The 19,812-nt window shown below is 35.0% G+C and overlaps 2 protein-coding genes across 2 annotated transcripts; one reads left to right on the forward strand and one right to left on the reverse strand.

Annotated features, from left to right (window-relative positions):
- The first annotated feature begins 3,095 nt into the window (after positions 1 to 3,095).
- Positions 3,096 to 7,444, forward strand: LOC140439794 (uncharacterized). The gene is made up of 2 exons (XM_072529933.1): positions 3,096 to 3,226; positions 6,599 to 7,444. The coding sequence occupies exons 1-2, from the start codon at positions 3,203 to 3,205 to the stop codon at positions 7,289 to 7,291; spliced, it is 717 nt and encodes a 238-aa protein (XP_072386034.1). The 5' UTR covers positions 3,096 to 3,202; the 3' UTR covers positions 7,292 to 7,444.
- Positions 7,445 to 8,876: 1,432 nt separating this feature from the next.
- LOC140438822 (uncharacterized) lies at positions 8,877 to 18,145 on the reverse strand. Its single transcript, XM_072528466.1, has 4 exons — positions 17,857 to 18,145; positions 16,481 to 16,768; positions 11,394 to 13,213; positions 8,877 to 11,339 (listed from the first exon to the last, which is right to left on the reverse strand). The coding sequence occupies exons 1-4, from the start codon at positions 18,143 to 18,145 to the stop codon at positions 8,877 to 8,879; spliced, it is 4,860 nt and encodes a 1,619-aa protein (XP_072384567.1).
- Positions 18,146 to 19,812: the final 1,667 nt, after the last annotated feature.

Raw genomic sequence — 19,812 nt, forward strand, 5'->3', positions numbered from 1 at the left:
AATATATTTAAATCCACAAATGTGGGCAAAACCCATTCCAAAAATAGGTTAAAAAATGTCCATTCCAATTCATCCATTAGTTTTAAATTTATTTTACTTACGTTGCTGTAAGGTTTTGAAATTTAGCGCCCGAGAAATGTTTGTTTTTATTTCAAAATGTATATGTTACACGAGAAAATCGAGATAAAAGTTTAAAGAGATTTTATTAGCTGAAATAATCGTATATTTTAGTATTATTTTTAGTATTATGGTATACGTACTATCATACATTGCGGACAACATTAAAATTATCGTAAAAAATGATAATTATCATACGCCAGCCAACGCAGGAGGATATTTTAAATAGTGATAAATTCGATCGGAAACACTCCGGTTTCAATCGGCAGCCTATGAGAAATATGATTTTGATCTCTGTCTAATAAGTGGAAACATAATTTAGTATCTCCATTGTACATCTCACTAATTTTGTACTATTTATCATAATTTTTATCTTCTTCTTGTTGTGCCTAACCGTTACGGACGTTGGCTACTAGCATGGCAATTCTAACTTTATATTGACCGGAGCTCGAAATAGTCCTGAAGATATACATATATATTTAAATTATATTCAATAGTTGAATAGTAGAGGTTTTCTATCCGTTGTAGGATGTCATAATTTCACATGTGGCTTGTTTTCGTACATGTGTTTATTTGGAATGCAGGGAGGTACGATTATCAAGGGAATTGAAAAACGAAAATGTACCGCCCTCTTTTTAAAAAAGGATTCATTTTTTCTTCTTTAAAAAAAAAGGAAAGAAGAATAGGAATGAAGTTAATGTCTTGTAAGGGTTTTTTTATTTGTTATCCATGTTGAGAGAGTTATATCTGGCTCAGGTTGTCGACGTCAGTTCTTTTATTTAGGGACGCTGGCTGTTTTAGAATTTGGCACATTTCAAGCAATGGCACAAGATGGTTTAGAAATCCTAATGTCACTTTTGTGGGACGTTAGTCGACCTTGAAGAGAGCGGCTGGTCTGGCCAGTGTAGCAGGAGTTGCACTCTGCATAGGGCATACCCTTATATATATATATATATATATATATATATATATATATATATATATATATATATATAAGGGTATCTCTTGCAGTTCTGCATAAGGAGGGAAGCAGCAACTACAGCCTTAAAACTGCGATAGATAGAAATAATAAGGCCTGGAGATCTAGTTGACCACCCTAAAATCTTAAAAGAAATTCCATTGAATTCTAACGACAAGCTCACAGATGTCATACCAATTAAATTTGACTTTGAAACACCGTTTGAATTGGTCAAAAAAAACTACCCAATGGGTAAAGAAGTTTATACGAAACTGGAAGATGGTTTACTCGTATGGAATATGGATGCATCTAAGATAGATGAAAGGGCAGGTGTGGAAGTTACTAGGCTCAATTTCAGGCTATCGAAATCTCTTGGAAACGCCCCAACTATCTTTAAGGCAGAAATCCATGCTACAGTCATTAGTAATTTATAATTGAGGATGACATTCACTTTCATTAACTTTCGCGACTTAATTCTGTATTTTTTACGTTCCTTTATAATTTTACATCTTTGTATATTACTAACACAACGATAAAATCTATAACAATCAAAATTAATATCAGGTAAAAAAGACGTGATATCTCTCATAAAACTAGTAATCCTAAGATAGAAATCAACAATAAATTAACAGAAATTAACAATACTCATTTATTCCGCTTTGTTTATGTTAAACTTCTTTTAAATATAAATCTTGTATAGCTTGATTAATTTGCTTTGTCCATCGGTAGTCTTTAATTATTATTCCACAATGGACAAAGCAAATCGTTGAATGGTGAAAAAGAGCACACAAGATAGACAGAACCATACCTCGAACGACTGCACCATGCTACTAACGGATAAGTATAAATGATGAAAAAAAATTGAGAAGGTTAAAGTTGTACTTTAGACTTGTACTTAAGGATGTCGAATTAGCGTCACAACATTTTTTAGAGAGATAAAAAAATTGCTGTTTAGATCGGCAATATGTTGTTTATTTACCTCTTTTATTTTTCATAAACAGATTTTTTTATAACTTAGTATGGTGTAATTATTAACCACTTTAGAGATCTTTATTGAGATCATATCATTGGCTGTACGTCCGTTTTTCTGTCTAAGTGTCTTGAAATAAAAGTCCTAAAATCTTAAAACTTAATCCTACATAGTTTTCTTGAAGTAGAAGTAGAGTTTTTAACTAGTACATAGATTCTTCTTGGTCTTATGGTGTTATCATGTATTTTTTTAAAGCAAAGTCCTAGAATCTAAAATTTGGTACCTAACTTCACGTTCATACACATGGAATAATCAGGTTCATACTCAAGAAAAACTTTCCTGAACTTGTGAAAATAGGTCCTTTTCGTCGAGTTATATTCTTAAACCTTTTCAGGCATAGGTCTGGGTTTCTAACCCTCTTTAACTCGTCAATTTTTTTCTATAATAACACATAGGTCGTAATAGATATGTAAGTTATACGTACAGGTTTAATAATTATGCTGGGTTCTTCAATACATAGGGATATTGATAAATTTTAAAGGCAAATAAAAAAAGGAAATTGAATAAAAAATAAAAATAAGAATTACATGAGTATACCAGTCAAATTAAATTATTTTCTCAATACATAACATGTTTGACATTTCGCACAAACACGCTAAGATCGTTAATGTTATTACCCACTGTTAAAGAAATTTATATAACTTTAATATAACTTTTTAAAAAAATCTTAATTATAATTATATTTTCTTCAAAAAAATTAATCAAATTAATTTTACAGGAAAAATAAAAATAATCAAGAAACACAAATAAATGAGTCTATATCTATTTCAAATATGTTTTACAAACATTTTTTGCTTTTTAATTTCTGAATTTGGAATAATTTTCTTTTCGTAAACCTTAATTTAATAATTATTGTGAAACATTGACTGTTTCCCCTACGGCAACATTTTCTGTGCACGCGCCTGTAGTTATTTGGTTGTTGGAGTGTATCAAAATATTACAATATTGTAAAATAGATTTTATTATTGTATGAGTATGCATCCACAATATGTTCTTAGAGGTGGGGACGTTAAGAAAGCAAAAACTTTTGACATATATCTTGCTGTTATATATACGCATCGAGTAAAGGGTAGAAACAACAGTCGCTCGAACCTCGTATGTGTGCAATGATGAGCCTCCAAGTAAGTGAACAGTGATTCTTTGTTTATTTCTTATGGTGCATCGATGTTAGTCAATAACATTGTCGGTAAAAACAAATATATTCTAGAAAATTTGAAAATTTTTGAAGTTCTGTTCATTAAATATATCGCAGATTTTCATTTGTCCTTTGTTTTTGTTTTAACATATGTTTATTGCTTTGTTTTTGATAAACTGTAACACTGTTAAACACAACATTGGAAATAAAATTTCTGGTATAACTAGAATGCTGTTTTTTCTCACGTTTTTTCTTGGTTTAGGTCGCAGTCTTGTTAAATTGCTATTTAAAAAGTATTTGTTATCTTTAGTCATATCCTCTCCCTTTCTACTTAGCAAAAGCCGCAATAAAGTCAGATAATTTAGGGCTAAGCATGGTGACATTTGTTCAGCTTTGTATTCTCTTTATTTTTAATTCCTAAAATGATATTTGTAAGTAATTAATACCATTTATTATTGCATACATACTGCAATATCTAAAATTAATAATATATTTATACTCATTTGGTTCTTAAAGGGACAAACAATTACATCGATTACATCCGTTAATTGCCACTATCGCGAAAACCACTATTTTCAAAGACAAACTCCATTGATTTTATCCTTAATTTACGCTGTTAGTAGACATTATGCAGCAGTTGTCAAGTATTTTGAGCTCTTAAATACTTCCTTTTGTGTTGCCTTTACGAAAAGTGTAAAATATTTAATACAGTCGGCTACAATTGTAAATGGTCGATAGTTGTTTATTATTTATCTCTAACAAAAGATATTGTAAAAGTGCTAATAACTGAATTTTTAACACGATAAGTTTCACTGTGCATTAAGACTAGCCTTCTAATTTTCTTCGGTCAAGTATAAATAGATAAATACACGACACTCTTAGATTTATAATTAAAAGTTAAAACTTTGTTTTATTGAGCGACCCTACTTATTAAGTTGTCCTGAAACATTATATATATATATATATATATATATATATATATATATATATATATATATATATATAAATTTTTGGATGTATAAAATTATATATTTTTTCCAAACGAGTCACAAGTACTTCTTTTATATATATATATATATATATATATATATATATATATATATATATATATATATATATGTTTACTACATGTAGTAAATGAAGGATACCATATGGATTATAAATCCGTTTCCGTTAAATTCTAGAAAGAGAATTTAATTAAAAAAAAGACTGTTTCTAGAGATGGCTTTCATAGCACAAACATAACAATATGAACAAAAAACAGATTTAAATCATCTTAATGAAATTTATTCTTTTCCTGTAACAGTTGATAAACAACACATGAAATTTAAGAACTCTTTAGACTTTATCTTAGACAAAATTAAACTCACTCACCATACTAACACATAATTTATAATAATAATTAATAATCGACTTAAAACACTTTAGTGTAAGCCTAAAGCCCAATACGTTCCAGTACAATCTATATAAATATGTATGGCTTATTTACCTCTAGATGGTCTAACCAGATGATCAGAAATCTTTTTGTCCTCTATGTATGTGCGAGTTCGTGTTTCTGCTGCGTATATTATTATTGGTCTGATGACTGTTTTGTAAATTCTAGTTTTCTTTTCTTTTTCGATCATTTTATTTCTCCATATTGGTTTATTCATGAAATATGAGGACCTATGTTCACTTAACTTCAATGCTATTCACTCGACTTTCCACTTTTCTTTCGAGATTTCCAAGGCTACATAGTGTGATGCCTAAATATGTAAACTCCATCACTCGTTTTATTATCTGACCCCCCACCTCTAATTTATATCTTAGTAGATTTTCTGTTATAACCATGCAGTTTGTCTGTTTTGGAGTAATTAACGTGTTAAATTTCCTGGTGGCCACACTAAATTAATGCATCATACGTGGTAAATAATCTTTATTTTAAGAGATTAGTGTTGCGTCGTCTACATAGCAGATTATTTTAAGTTATTTTTCTCCCATTTGGTAGCCTTTATCCTATCTTTAGTATCCTATTTATCCTTTATTTTAGTTCTTACTTTTTACTATTTCATCCAAGCTTAGGTTAAACAATAGAGGACTCAGGTAATCAACCTATCCGATCCAATTGACCACGAAACGAAAATATACCGGTTTTCTAAAATAATTTCTCTTGTACTGGCCTTTTTATAAATATAGCGTCGGTGCATAATCTTCCCGGCCTAGAACATTGTTGTTGTTCTGCTCCTGTTATATTACTTCAAATTAATTAATCTAAGTGTTAAAATAAAAATTGTCGCATAAACTGGATCTCATTGTATTAGACCTTAAATGTTATTTTAATTTTTCTGAACTAAATTAGTTTCCATGTGATTTAGATTTTTTTTTCTTAACCTCAATCTCCCTTTATTTGGATTATTTCTCTCTGATTTACGGCAGTTTGATCTAAGTTGACAATATTAAATATAAGTTTTGGTATCACTGCTCCGTAGACTGGGGATATTACTACCAAAATACTATGTGCTTTACTATTCTTTTTATTTATTTCTTTTTGTTTTAGATGTAAACACGCTTTACAAAAAAATATATGTTTTTTATAAACTCTTCTATTATGATTCATTTCGTTTTTTATCTTTATGCTCCATTTGGCATTTTATAAATAATACATATTTAATATCTAGAATAATACATTCTACTATAGTCCGTTCGCTTACCTTTGTAATATTTTAGCACAGTCATTGTCGGAAACATATAACACAAAAATTCCTACCTCTCACTATTAATAGTAACTGAACTTACTGGTGCATACTTATTTCATTGAAAAAAGAAAGAATAATTATGAATATTGGGAGTGTAAATTTACTCATTTTTATTGAAAACTTTCCAATTGTACCTAAATACGAATCTATAAAGGACACTACAACTTCAAAAATAAAAATCTGAATCTTTGTTTTAATTGATGCAGTTTTATTTTGTTAATAAACATGTCGTATGCGCACAATTTATTATTTTTAAGTTACACAATAATATTGGCTATGATTGGCAAGTATGCTTATTAACACAATGAACACTACACATAAACAGATAAATAATATTTATTAACACAGTAGTAATAAAAACTTTTCTCTGGCTTTCCTCATTGCCCAATTAAATTGTTTATTCTTCCACTGACGTTAAACTATAATAGGATTTTGAAACGCACAAAATATTTTCACACTATAATTAGTAAGAGAATCACTTTTTTAATTCAAATTTGTCTGTTAACATTTAGTTCAGAAATTATAACGTAAAATTAATAAATTTGTGTAGGCCTAGGCTAAATTATTATTTTCACAAGGAAAATAATTTTTTACCAATTTTAAAATTATTTATTTTATTTTAGTACTGTGGATTGGTCCTTTTGGCGGGTCTTTTGTTGGTTTCCGCCCACCCTGGAACCGACTCTAAGGCTGAAGCCAAGGATGATAAGGTTTCTTCAGTAGTCGAAAAGAAACAGGAAAAACGTGGTCTTTTTGATCTTGGTTACGGTGGGGGACACGACTCTCTAGGAGGAGGTCTTGAACTTGGGCATGGTTTGGATTTGGGTGGACATGGTGGTTTTGACGGAGGGTATGGTGGATTAGACGATGGTCATATCAAGCACATTACCATCACCAAAGAAGTTAAAGTACCTGTTCCAGCACCATATCCCGTACATATTGAAAGGAAAGTACCAGTTCCAGTGCCAGTCAAAGTACCTGTACCAGTAGATCGTCCATATCCAGTACATGTACCTAAACCATATCCAGTTCACATAGAGAAACCAGTACCATACCCAGTAATTAAGAAAGTACCATATCCTGTTAAAGTACCATACAAAGTACCTGTGCCAGTACCTCACCCAGTACCTTACCCAAAACCAGTACCATACCCAGTTCACAAGCCAGTGCCATACCCAGTTAAGGTACCCGTAATCGTAGAGAAGAAAGTCCCAGTTCTTATCCACGGCCATGACGATCATGGATTTGGAGGCGGTTTTGATGGTGGTTTGCATGGTTTTGGAGGTGGGCTAGACCTGCACAGCCACCATTATTAAACCAAACATTAAAAAAGTGACTGTTGTTTCTATTTCATTGTTTTAATTTTCATCTTTATTTTGTTGCACCGTTGTTTTCTCCTCATCTTTTACTTGTAATATAAATTTATTTATACACTTTTTTCTACCTTAATAAAAATATTTTTGTAAAAATTTTTTATTTAATTTACTGACCTAACTTAATTTATATATATATATATATATATATATATATATATATATATATATATATATATATATATATATATATATATATATATATTTACAATCACCAGTCATCACTATTCAACAAAAATCATAAAATAGCACATTTGTACCAAAAATTACAACAAAAGTTCATAGATGCCGATTCGACAACCAAATTTAATATTGTGTTGGGAGAATATTCTTAAATATATTACTTTCTGTTATCCCCAATCAAGTCTTCGGTTTTCTTAGGGGACTCCATTAAGATCTCATAATTTAAATCTGGACTTTAATCAGTCCAGAACTTTGACTAGATATTGGTGAGGCAAATATAATCAAAAATTATATCCCAGTTCTAATTTGGAATAAAGAATGTGATAAGGCGATAAAAGAAAATACACAGCCTCTTAAAAGTAAAGTTTAAGATATTGAAATTCAAAGTCAAACTGCTAATAAAATCGTCAAGAATAATTCTGTAAACCGATTACACACACACACACACGCAGTGATCAACCCTGCCCCTAGGAACATGTGTATACCAATCTAAGAATGGGATCCACATGTCCGAAGATCAAACCGGTCACACTTCGCTAGTCGAAGTGGTACCTATCTGACCCCCAGGTTTTTCCTCCACCCCTCCTCATCGTGTGACTTAGTGAGGAGGCTTATGATCTGAGTGAATGAAAGTTACTTAAGGTGTCCTGGCTAATGGAACACCCTCTGTTTTTAATGACTGTGGTTATGCCACCTAACTGTAGGGGTAGCCACATCTAGGCTTTTCTCCCTATTTACATTACTGACTCTATTGAAGTTACTCTATCATGACTTCGGGACTTGAGTCCCTAAAACAAAAGAAAAAAGCGTGTGTTCCGACCATAGAGCCCCCAGCCTTGGCTGACGACTCTATGTTCGGAAAAGAGTGTGTGCTCGGTCACTCGGCCGCCGATTTGGCAAAATAAATTTTGTTCTCCTCGCCGGCCGAGCATCCGAGTAGGGTCCGGCCACTGAGCCCTTGTATGCCGCACAAGACCTCAGTGCTCGGATCTGCTCGGTTCATCTGATCTGCCTTAGGGGCTGTTTTGTGTGGATAGCCGTAGTTGGGTAAGATAAATCCGTACGACTTAAGTGGACTGTATATTTGGTTTTTATTATTTTAAAAATACATATTACAACTTAAAACTTATATGTAAAAACTAAAAAACGTAAAATCTGTCAGTTCTTGTTCGCCATCTTGATTCTGTCTCTCTGCGTTGACATGACACCTTGCCACGAGTCGGCGCGTAGATGCCGCGTACAGAGTCGGCTTAACTACACTGTTCATGCCGCCCCCCTTGAAAGGCTGAAGTAACACATGCCTTTCAACAGACCGAAATAGTCAACAACTATATAACCGGGCGAGCTAATTGTCACTAATCGGTAAAACACATAGTTTCGCGCATGCTCTTTTGAATGTACCGTGAGCAGTACGAACACACACAACGCGCACTATCCCATCGCTGCCCGTATACACATCGACTACTCTTCCTAGTTCCCATTTCATTGGAGGAAGTTTGTCATCTTTGAGAATAACCATCGAGCCCCTTTGGATATTAGGACTTGCTGCTTTCCATTTTGTATGTTGCTGAAGAGATGACAAATATTCTCGCGACCATCTAGCCCAAAAATGTTGAATAACTTGCGTAAGATGATGATATCGCTTGAGTTTGTTTGTATGGACATCTGTGAGATCCTCTTGTGGTACAGCCATTAAGGAATCTCCAATTAAAAAATGTCCTGGCGTGAGTACACCAAGGTCAAGTAGATCATTGGATAATGGTAAGAGAGGTCGTGAGTTTAAACATGATTCAACCTGTGTCAGGAGAGTATACATCTCATCATATGTGTATTTGTTTTCCCCCAATACCCTTTTTAAATGATATTTTACAGACTTAATAGTTGACTCCCATACCCCGCCAAAATGAGGAGAGTGGGGAGGTATGAATTTCCAATTGATTTGGTGATCAGCAAAATGCTGGAGAAACTTTGACTTGATATTTGTATCACTTATAAATGAGTACAGTTCCTTCAAATGATTGTTTGCCCCCACAAAATTTGTAGCATTATCAGAGTACAAGTTTTGACAGAGACCCCTTCTAGCAACAAAACGTTTGAAACAGTTTAAGAATGACTCTGTAGTTAACTCATAAACCAATTCAATATGAGTTGCCCTAGTAGTAAAGCAAGTGAATATACAAATGTAACTCTTAACAATTTTACAGTTTCTTAGGTTGCTTGTTTTTAACTGAAAGGGACCACCATAATCAATACCGCAATTAAGGAAAGGTCTGGATGCTACTACTCGTGATCTAGGTAATTGACCCATTAGATTATTTATCGTAACTGGCCTTGCCCTAAAACATGTTATGCACTTGTGCAGAATATGTCTGATTGTATTACGCCCTGAAAGAATCCAAAATTTTAGCCGTAAAATAGATAATAAAGTTTGTTGTCCCATATGTAAATGTTTAAGATTATATGAAGTAACGATAAGTCGTGTGAGCACATGATTTTTTGGTAAGATAATTGGATGTTTTTGTGAAAATGGTAAATCTGAATTTTGTAAACGTCCACCAACTCTTAAAATACCTTCTGAATCTAAAAAAGGGTTTAATGAGATGAGACTGCTTGTCTTACATAGTGAGCCCAATCTTTTTATTGACAAAATGTCTGAACCAAATGTTTCCAATTGAGCCATTTTGATTAGAATTCTTAGTGCGCCCTCCCTTTCATCAACAGTAAGTATACCCCATTTACGTTCACCTATTGGCAATCTACAATTGTTTATAAATCGCAGAATATAAGCTGTGGTTTTTTGTAACTTGTTAAGACTTGAAAATCTATCCCAAATTGTATGCAATGTTGTAACAATTAATAAAAATTTAACTGGCCTTTTATCTGGCACTTCCAAAGTACTTAAGTCATTTATATTAAAATAAGGCCATTTCTCCTTATCTTCCATTAGCCATTTTGGACCATTCCACCAAAGTGAAGAATCTTTAAGTAATTTTGGTTCCATCCCCCTGGATATGATGTCCGCTGGATTTTCTTTGGAGTGGATGTGATGCCACTCATATGTTTTAGTCAAATTTTGAATCTCCGAAACCCGATGTGACACAAATGTTTTCCATTTTGAAGCCTCGCCCTTTATCCAATGTAATGTAATTGTCGAATCTGTCCAAAAATGCACTTTATTAAATCTTATGTCCATTGTATGTATAACTTCCCTGGCAAGTTTTGCGCTGAGTAACGCCCCACATAACTCTAACCTTGGTAATGAGATTGTCTTTAACGGAGCTACTCTTGATTTAGCACATAGTAGATGCACATGATATAACCCATCATGACTTATTAACCGTACATAAATTGCTACCCCATATGCAATTTCCGATGCATCACTGAAGCAGTGAAGTTCAATGTTCTTTGGTTGTAAGCATAACACGTGTCTTGGAATTTGTGTTTGGTGTAAATCTGAAATTGTTTCCTTAAATTTGTTCCAAGCGGTGTGAAGATCCTGAGGTAATGACTCATTCCAATCCAATTTGAGCTTCCATAATGATTGCATAATTACCTTAGCCGTGATTATGACTGGTCCCACAAGACCCAGAGGGTCAAATATTTGAGAAATCATTGATAATACTGACCTTTTGGTTGTCTGAGATTGTATATTAAAATTAATATTGTACTGCAAGATGTCCAATTGAGTATTCCAGTACAACCCCAAAGTTTTACTAGTGATGTCTTCAGACAAATAATGCTCAACTTGTTGATTATTTTGTAAATCCCCTTCAAATACTTCTGGTTTATTTGAGACCCATTTTCTGAGCTAAAATCCTGCTGAGCTCAAAATGAAACTGATGTCCTGTTTTAACTTCCTAACCTCTTCAATTGTGTCCCCTCCTGATAATAGATCATCTGCATAAAAATCCCTCAAAATAGTTTGACAAGCTTCTTGTAAATTTGACATATGTTCATATGCTGCTTGTTGTATACATCTTATTGCGAGAAAGGCTGATGGTGCTAAACCATAAGTTATTGTGTTTAATTTGTATGTGCTTATAGGTTGGTCCGATGAAAATCTCCAAAAAATTCTTTGTAAATTCCTTTGTTTTGAAGAAATAAGAACTTGCCGATACATCTTTTCAATATCAGAAGCAATGACAACTTTATGTTTTCTAAACCGTAGCAAGATGTGTAATAAATCTTCCTGAAGCCTTGGTCCCACCATTAATACATCATTCAATGACAAATTATTGTCTGTTTTAGCAGACCCATCGAAGACTACCCTAAGCTTGGTAGTAGTAGATGATGTCTTTAGTATCCCATGATGTGGTATATAATATTTTGGTATATCTCCTTGTATCTGTAGCTCCCAGTCATCTATTTTTGTCATGTGTCCTAATGCCAAATATTCTTCCATGAATTTGTGATACTGCTCTCGCAAACTCAAATTGTTGCTCAGTTTCTTCTCCAAGTTTTGAAATCTCTTCATTGCTGTGCTGTAAGAATCCCCCAGTTTTGTAATATCTTCTCTAAGTGGTAATTGTACTATATAACGTCCATGTAAATCCTTAGTTGTGGTTGAGTTGAACAGTTCCTGGCAATATTTATCCTCTACTGATAAGGATTTTTTATGTATATCCAATTCTTCAATTTTCCAAAATTGTTCCATCTGTTCATTCAAGCTGAGTGCAGAAAAGTCACATGAAACCATACCCGAAAAATGTACCCCTTTGTCAATTGTTCTCACAGGCCCTGATACCACCCATCCCAATTTGGTTTTCTGAAGTATAGGTTTGTCTTTTCCCAGTCTTATTTGTCCTACACATAGTAATTGCCAAAATATAGATGAACCCAACAATAATTCAACAGGTTTTGAAACTCCAAAAGAGCTATCAGCTAACATAATGTTTTTTGGTATGTCAATCATTTCTAAGTTAAGATTAAAAGCTGGTAAATTGTCAGATATCTTATCTATAACTAACATAAATGCACTTACTTTATAACTACATGTTTTAGATTGTATTATACCTTTCATGGCCCGAGTAATTTTTGTAATGCCTTGATTGATACCTGCTACTGGAATGTCTACCTTTTCCGTTGGGATGTTGAGTTTTTCTAACAATGATTTGCAAATAAAGTTTGATTGAGACCCACAATCTAATAAGGCTCTGCATTCATGAAAGTTTCCAAGATTGTCTTGCATATAAACTAATGCTGTTGAAAGCAGAATCTCTGATTTTGTATGAATTAAATTGGTATGATTGCATTTGCTAACTTGTACCCTATCTTCTATAGTGCTATAGTCCTTAGTCTTAACCTGTCCCAAATACACTGAGTGAGGTACCCCATCACCTAAATCATGTTGCCCCTTAAAATTTGTGTTTTGTCCCTGTAAGTGTACCTCATGTGCCTGAATATGTGTAACTTGCCCTTGCTTATTTGGCTCTAGTATTCGAGAATGTGTAAATTGTCCCTGTGAATGTATACCCTGAGTTTGATTAGGTGTCCATGGTATTAGTGGTTGTGAACCTTGAAGTTGAACTGAATTTTGACCATGTGGATGTGTTCTATCTTTACCTTGTGTATTTCGTTCCCAATTGTGTTCATTGTGCCATGATGAATGTGATGAATGTTGACCCTGTGGATGTATTCTATCTTTGCCTTGTGTATTTAGTTCCCAGTTGTGTTCATTGTACCCTGATGAATGTGAATCTAAATGTAGAAGTGTACTATGTTACCTACCACAAATTTTGCAACCCCGCATTGTACAATTTTGAGCTGTATGACCTTCCCGTAAACAATTCCAACAACCCTTGACTTTGTCAACTTCCGCTCGTCTTAATGAGATAGATAATTTGTGAAATGATTTGCACCCATAAAGATAATGTGACTGTCCACAAAGATGACACTGTTTGTGTGATGCTAAAAATGTTTTTGAAAAAGGAACTTTTTCATACTTACGTTTTGTCTCAGAGGATGACTTGGGTTTATCTTTATCATCTTCTGAGTTTTCTAAACTGTGTATTTTTTGATCTAAGAATGATAAAAAATCTGTGATTGTCAGAAACTCATTAAGTGGCCCTATTTTTTGCCATTCCCTTTTTGTGTTTTTATCCAATTTTTTTTCTAATATACAAATTAAAATAACATCCCATTGTTCTACTGAATAACCCAATGTCTTTAATGCCTTTAAGTCTTTTTTAATTGAAGTAGAGAATTTTTTTAATTCGAATGAGGTTTCATTATTTATATGTGGATATTCATTTAACTTATCAATGTGACTGCGTGCTATTAACTTTTTGCGTTCATATGTTTCACCTAATAAATGCCATGCAAAATGAAAATTTGTGTTTGTAGTTAGTAACTCATCCAATGCCCCAACTGCCCTATCAACTAATGATTTTTTTAAATAGTGTAGTTTGTCTACATCAGTTAATTCTGAATTATTGATTATTAAACTTGTAAACCCATCCCTAAACTCTAACCAACTATGAAATGAACCGTTAAATGTTGGTACCTCTAAAGGAGGTAGTTTTACATTTTTTGATGAGGCTTTCATTGTATCAGATTGTGTATCTGATTGGTTTGAAACAGAGTCAGTTTTATTCAAAAACCCTTCTGCTATGCCAATTAATTCAAAATATAAATCCTGAAAATCTAATCTTTCATTTACCTGTGAATCAAAATCTGAGTCAATATCAATGCCCTCACCAGATGCAAATTTTTCAATGTTTTCTTGTACAATATCAAAATCTCTCCACCACTCTCTACATTTTTCAATTCTACTTGGTAGCTGTGATGCACTAGCATCTGAATAATTATTTAAAAATGTTTGAAATCGTGTCATTTGAGCTTTAATTGTGCTCCTCTTTTTTTTTAAATTTGTGAGTTCTGCCATGGTTGTTATTGAATTTATTACCTTTTTATACTATCTATCACAAGTAGTATATGACCCAGAGATGTTTTAATAACTTAATAATAAAGGAACAAGAAACTGACACAGACTGATCATGTAAATTTGTTTTAATAATAGGTATGGATATGATTTGTTTAAAAAGGATACTGTGTACTCACGTGGTGTTTTTATGTATGTATGTTGGTTTCTGGTTACCTTTGCCCTAAATCATGAATTTTGCTTTTACTTCTATAATTGTGTATGTGTGAATATCGACTTCCTTCGATTCCCAATGTGTGATAATATATTTCCTTTATAACTTCTACAATGTGTTTTTTCCGGAAAATGGCGCCAATTGTGTGTCAAATCCATTTAATCCGGCTCGAAGGACCATGTTTTGTGTGGATAGCCGTAGTTGGGTATGATAAATCCGTACGACTTAAGTGGACTGTATATTTGGTTTTTATTATTTTAAAAATACATATTACAACTTAAAACTTATATGTAAAAACTAAAAAACGTAAAATCTGTCAGTTCTTGTTCGCCATCTTGATTCTGTCTCTCTGCGTTGACATGACACTTTGCCACGAGTCGGCGCGTAGATGCCGCGTACAGAGTCGGCTTAACTACACTGTTCAGGGGCCTAGTCCGTTGAAACGGTGTATATAGAGCCTGATGGGCCCTCCATATTTGGTCTTTGTTGAAATTGAAGTTACAAAAATGTACAGTGAAAAAGATTTAAAAAATTGGATGAATCCAAAGTGATTTAGATAGAGACCGTTTTTTGTTTTTTTTTTTGTTTTTTAGTTTTTTTGTTGTTATTTTTTTTTGTTTTTTGTGGACTTCCTTGGAGCTTCGGAACTATAATATGCCTGGGCAACAATTCTTTCCTTTTTTTTCCTTAATCTTATTTGTGTGCGTGTGGTGGGGTGAGCATTCCCAAGTGTATACTGCTCTCACTCACCCGGTGTATATTGTGCTTATATCTACCTAAAAAACCTAAAAACCTAAAACCTAAAAGAAAAAGCGTACCCTCTCGCCAGAGTTTTTTTGGTCGGTGTTCTATCTTTCTTCATCTTGAGGTTTTGACGACTATGCACCATTACATCCTTTGTTATTCGTTTGGGATCTCCCTATATCTTGCTATTTGCTGCTTTGGTCTTCTGTGTACCGTCCTGATGTTTTCGTTGTAGTTCGTCAGCTCTCTTAGCATTCTACTAGGGTGGTTTGTTAGTCCATTGAATATATCATATGCTCTTTCGTCTAGTGTCCGTAGGATCCTGGTTTGTCCTGAGTCTCTGAATACGTACCTTAGTGGTACGTATTTGGTATTTTTAAGGCGTCTCGTATGATTTGATTTTGAGATCTCTGAATCTTCATTCTGTTTGACTTGCAGGTGTGTCCCCATGCTAATGAGGCGTACGTTAAGACTGGCATGATGATGCTGTTTGCAACCCTGATTTTGGTTTTAAATCTTAGTTTGCTTCTTCTGCCTATGAGCGTTGAGAGCTGACTTTTCAGCGCTTTGGCTTTGTATACCTGTTGGTTGACATGTTCTGTGAATGTTAGCTTTTTGTCAAGTAACACTCCTAGGCATCCTGCCTGGTTACTCCATTCTACTGGGGTGTTGTCTATCGTGATTTTACGGTTTGGTACACTTCTTCTATGACTAAACATTACAGCCTGGGTTTTGTCTGGGTTTAAGGCTATTTTCCATTCTATGCACCATCGTTGGAATCTATTTAGTGCTCTTTGCAGGTGATTAGCTGCATGATCCGGGTTTCTCCAGCTGACCGCTATTGCTGTGTCGTCTGCGTAAAGACTCAACAGAGATCCAGGTTCTGTTGGCGTGTCGGCCGTATAGATGGTATACAGGTATGGCGACAGCACGGCGCCCTGAGGCACACCCGGTTCCAGGGCTCCGACTTCAGACAGGGTTGCCCCTATTCGAATCCGGAACCTTCTGTTAGCAAGGTATGACGCAAGGAGACATGTCATCGCTTCGGTGTACCCCAATGAATTCATTTTATAAATGAGTCCCTTGTGCCAGGCTCTGTCAAATGCTTTACTGACGTCCAGAAATGCGGTTGCTGTGTATGCCTTTTCGTTAAAACCTTTGGTTATGAATTCTGTGAGTCTTAATACCTGTAATTCACAGGAATGTTCACTTCTGAAACCGAATTGAGCTTCTGGAATGGTGTGTAATGCTTGAGACTCTTCGTTCAGTCTTTTTAGAATTACTCTTTCCGCAATCTTGCTTATTGATGATAGTAAGCTGATTGGTCTGTAATTTTGAGGAAATGTGCCATTTTTCCCTGGCTTAGCAATCATGATTATGTGAGCTTCCTTCCATCTGTCTGGAAAATATCTTAGTTTCAGCATATTGTTTATGATGTTGGTAATATAAACAATAGCTTTTGTAGGTAGGTTTTTCAGCGCCCTGTTTGTGATGTTGTCTGGACCAGGGGCTTTTTTGGCGTTGGTCTGCTTTATGAGTTCTTTTATTTCTTCGGGAGATGTATGAAGTATCCCTATTCTGCCTTTTGTCCCTTTTAGTCTTCTTGCTGTCCTCTCTACCTCTTCTTCGAAGTCTATATCTTCGTTGGGGTGTTCGTTGTTTCTACACGCCCTTTCTATTTCGTCTTTTAGGACTTCTGCTTTCTCGATTTCTGTGTGGACAATCCCGTTTACTTCGTGTAGAGGGGGTATGGGTTTTTTGTCCTTTCGTAGGATTTTTGATAGTTTCCAGAACGCAGATTTGTTTGGATTTAACTCTTCGATATAGGAGTCCCAGCTTTCATTTCGATGATTTTGAAGTTGTTTTTTCAATTCCCTATCTAGCTCATTTGCAATCCGTTTGTCTTCTACCGTTCTAGTGCGGTAGGCTCTTCTTCTTTTCCGATTTTTCTGTTTGATTAAGTTTTTAAGTTCTATACTTATGCCCCTAATCTTCCTTTTTGTCTAGTTATAGTTTCGGTTTTGGAGCTGGCATCGATAGCGTTGATAATTGTTTCTTCTAGTTTTATTACGCTGTCCTCTAGTTCTGTTATGTTGTTGATTGTGGGGATATTACCGATGTTTTCGCTCACGATTCTTTTGTAGTTTGGCCAACTTGTCTTTTTTCTGTTGTGGGGCTGCAAATAGTTTGTTTCTATTGCGCCCAGGGTCAGGACGATTAAGTTGTGTGTCGAATCGCCTTCGTTTAGAGAGTGTATCTCGTATTGTTGACCCACGTTGTGTAGGATTGCAATGTCTAGGTAAGTAGGAAGTTGTCCGTGAAAACATGTCGGCTCTGTTGGTCCGATCACGTACGTATTTGGTATGTTTTCGAGATGGCTGCATAGTCGTCGTCCGTTGCTGTTGGTCGTCCTGTCGTGCCAATTGGGAGATCTCGCATTAAGGTCTCCTATTATTATGGTTGGCTCTTCTGAGTTTAATATTAGGCTCAAATCTTCATCTAGGATCGGTTCGTTAGGTCTGACATATGCAGACACTATTTTTAGTAAGTCGTTGTTGGCTTTTAGTCTTATGAGTGTGGCTTCCATTGTGATCAGTCCATCTGGTGTTGGGATGTGTTCATGTTCGATTTCTTTTTTCACAAGTATGGCTGTTCCACCTGATAGCGCTCTGTGATCCGTCCTGTAGATATCGTAGCCGGGAAATTTTGTTTTCTTCCTTTCCACTAATTTGGTTTCTTGTAGGGCTACGATATTGAGCTCTAATCTATTTATCATTTCATCCAGAAGGTTGATTTTTTTAGATAATCCGCCGGAGTTCCATGACCCAATGCGAAGATCTTCCGTTTGGTATACTAACATTTCTGACCTATGTTTCCTATGGCTGTCATTACCTGTTGCATTTGATCTAACATGTTGGAGACATGTGCCATTTTGGCATTTAGATCAGCGTTGAATTTGGCGATTAGTTCTGCTGCTTCGTTTGTGGCTGTTTTTTCTGTTGTCACGCTTTCAGGCTGTTTAGTAGCCAGAGCGTAGCTAACACCTTTATTGGTGTTGCTGGTGTTAATGGGCCTTGCCCTTTGTTGTTGTGGGGCGGCTTTCTTCTTGGGAGCTCTTGGGCATCCGCGATAGTTCGCTGTATGCGCTTGTTTACAGTTAGCGCATTTTGGGTCCGTTTCCCTGTCCTTTTCGCATTCGCTACTAAGGTGATTTTCTCCGCACTTCACGCATTTCGACCCACAGTGGCAGGATTTTGAGCTGTGGTAGAAACCTTGACAATTGAAACATTGTATTGTTTCATGTCTTGTCTTCATTTCGTCCTCTATGCTGATCCTCATGTAACATAGGTCAGAAATGTTTTTTATTTTTGCGTCCTCTTCTGCTTTGATTGTAACCAAAAACATTGGGAGGGGTTTCTTGTCTGGCTTTTTAGAGATCATGTTTATGACCTTAGTAGCCTCTACTCATTTGCTTATAATTTCATTAAGTATAAGGTTGGTCTCGGTTTTTGCCGATAATCCTCTTATTATCACTCGCTTCATTTTATCGGTATCGATAGGATACGCGATAAAGTCTACAGCTGGGCTGTATGTTTCTAGGAGTCTTACCAGTTTTAGGTAGTCCTCTCTGGTCTTTGTTTGTATAACAATAGATCTTCCTGATCTGGCAAATTTATTTGCCGAGATTATTTTCATGGCTGCAGCTTGCTGCAGTATCTTCTGGTGCTCGTTGACAGTTTTTAAAATTATCGCCGGTGGTTTAGGCTGCTAGAGACTGCTACTTCAGGAGTGATCTCGGGGGTCGCTTCATCTGCAACTTTTTTGTTAGAAGTTTGTGACTCCTTGTCGTCAACTTTTTTATTAGGAGTTTGCGCCTACTTTTTCTTTGTGTCAACTTTTTTTGTAGGAGGTTGCGACTCCTTTGTTGTTGAAACTTTTTTGTTTTCAAGAGCTTGTCTCTTCTCTTGCCTTGCTTTGATGGTCTTGTCCATCTCTTCTTCTTTACGCTTTTGGATAAGCTGAGTTTACTTCTCCGCTGCGCTTTGTTTGTGTTTTTTCTCGACGGTTTTCCATTCGATGCCGATGGTGTGCCAGTCTTCTTCTGCTTCAATTTCCATACCGTCATCACTAGGTATGATGGGTATGACTTCTTTGTTTGTTGCTTTTTTAGAATTCGATTTTTTCTTCGAATTCGACTTGACGGTTTTTTCTTTTGGTGGTGGTGGTTCCTGGATGATATCTGCGTTCTCTCTTTGGAGTTTTGTCTCATTTCTTTGCTGAGTTAATGCATCCATTAACTCTAGGATCTTATCGGTTAGTCTTTTGACTTCCCGATCTTTTTCTTGGTTTTCTCTTCTTAACTCATTTAATTGAGTAAGAAGTTTTTCTTCTCTGGCTCTCATTTCCTTCTTCATTTCTTTCATGTGTTCGGTCAGTGCATTG

The sequence above is a fragment of the Diabrotica undecimpunctata genome, chromosome 4 (assembly GCF_040954645.1).
Source record: "Diabrotica undecimpunctata isolate CICGRU chromosome 4, icDiaUnde3, whole genome shotgun sequence".
NCBI classification, from domain to species: domain Eukaryota; kingdom Metazoa; phylum Arthropoda; class Insecta; order Coleoptera; family Chrysomelidae; genus Diabrotica; species Diabrotica undecimpunctata.

Coding starts and splice junctions, on each gene's coding strand:
- LOC140439794 (XM_072529933.1), top strand. CDS start 3,203: ATGTGTGCAATGATGAGCCTCCAA. Junction 3,227..6,598: donor GTGCAATGATGAGCCTCCAA/GTAAGTGAACAG, acceptor ATTTTATTTTAG/TACTGTGGATTGGTCCTTTT.
- LOC140438822 (XM_072528466.1), bottom strand. CDS start 18,145: ATGATAAATAGATTAGAGCTCAATATCGTAGCCCTACAAGAAACCAAA. Junction 16,769..17,856: donor GATCCTAGATGAAGATTTGA/GCCTAATATTAA, acceptor GATATTTTCCAG/ACAGATGGAAGGAAGCTCAC. Junction 11,340..11,393: donor GAGGGGACACAATTGAAGAG/GTTAGGAAGTTA, acceptor GCAGGATTTTAG/CTCAGAAAATGGGTCTCAAA.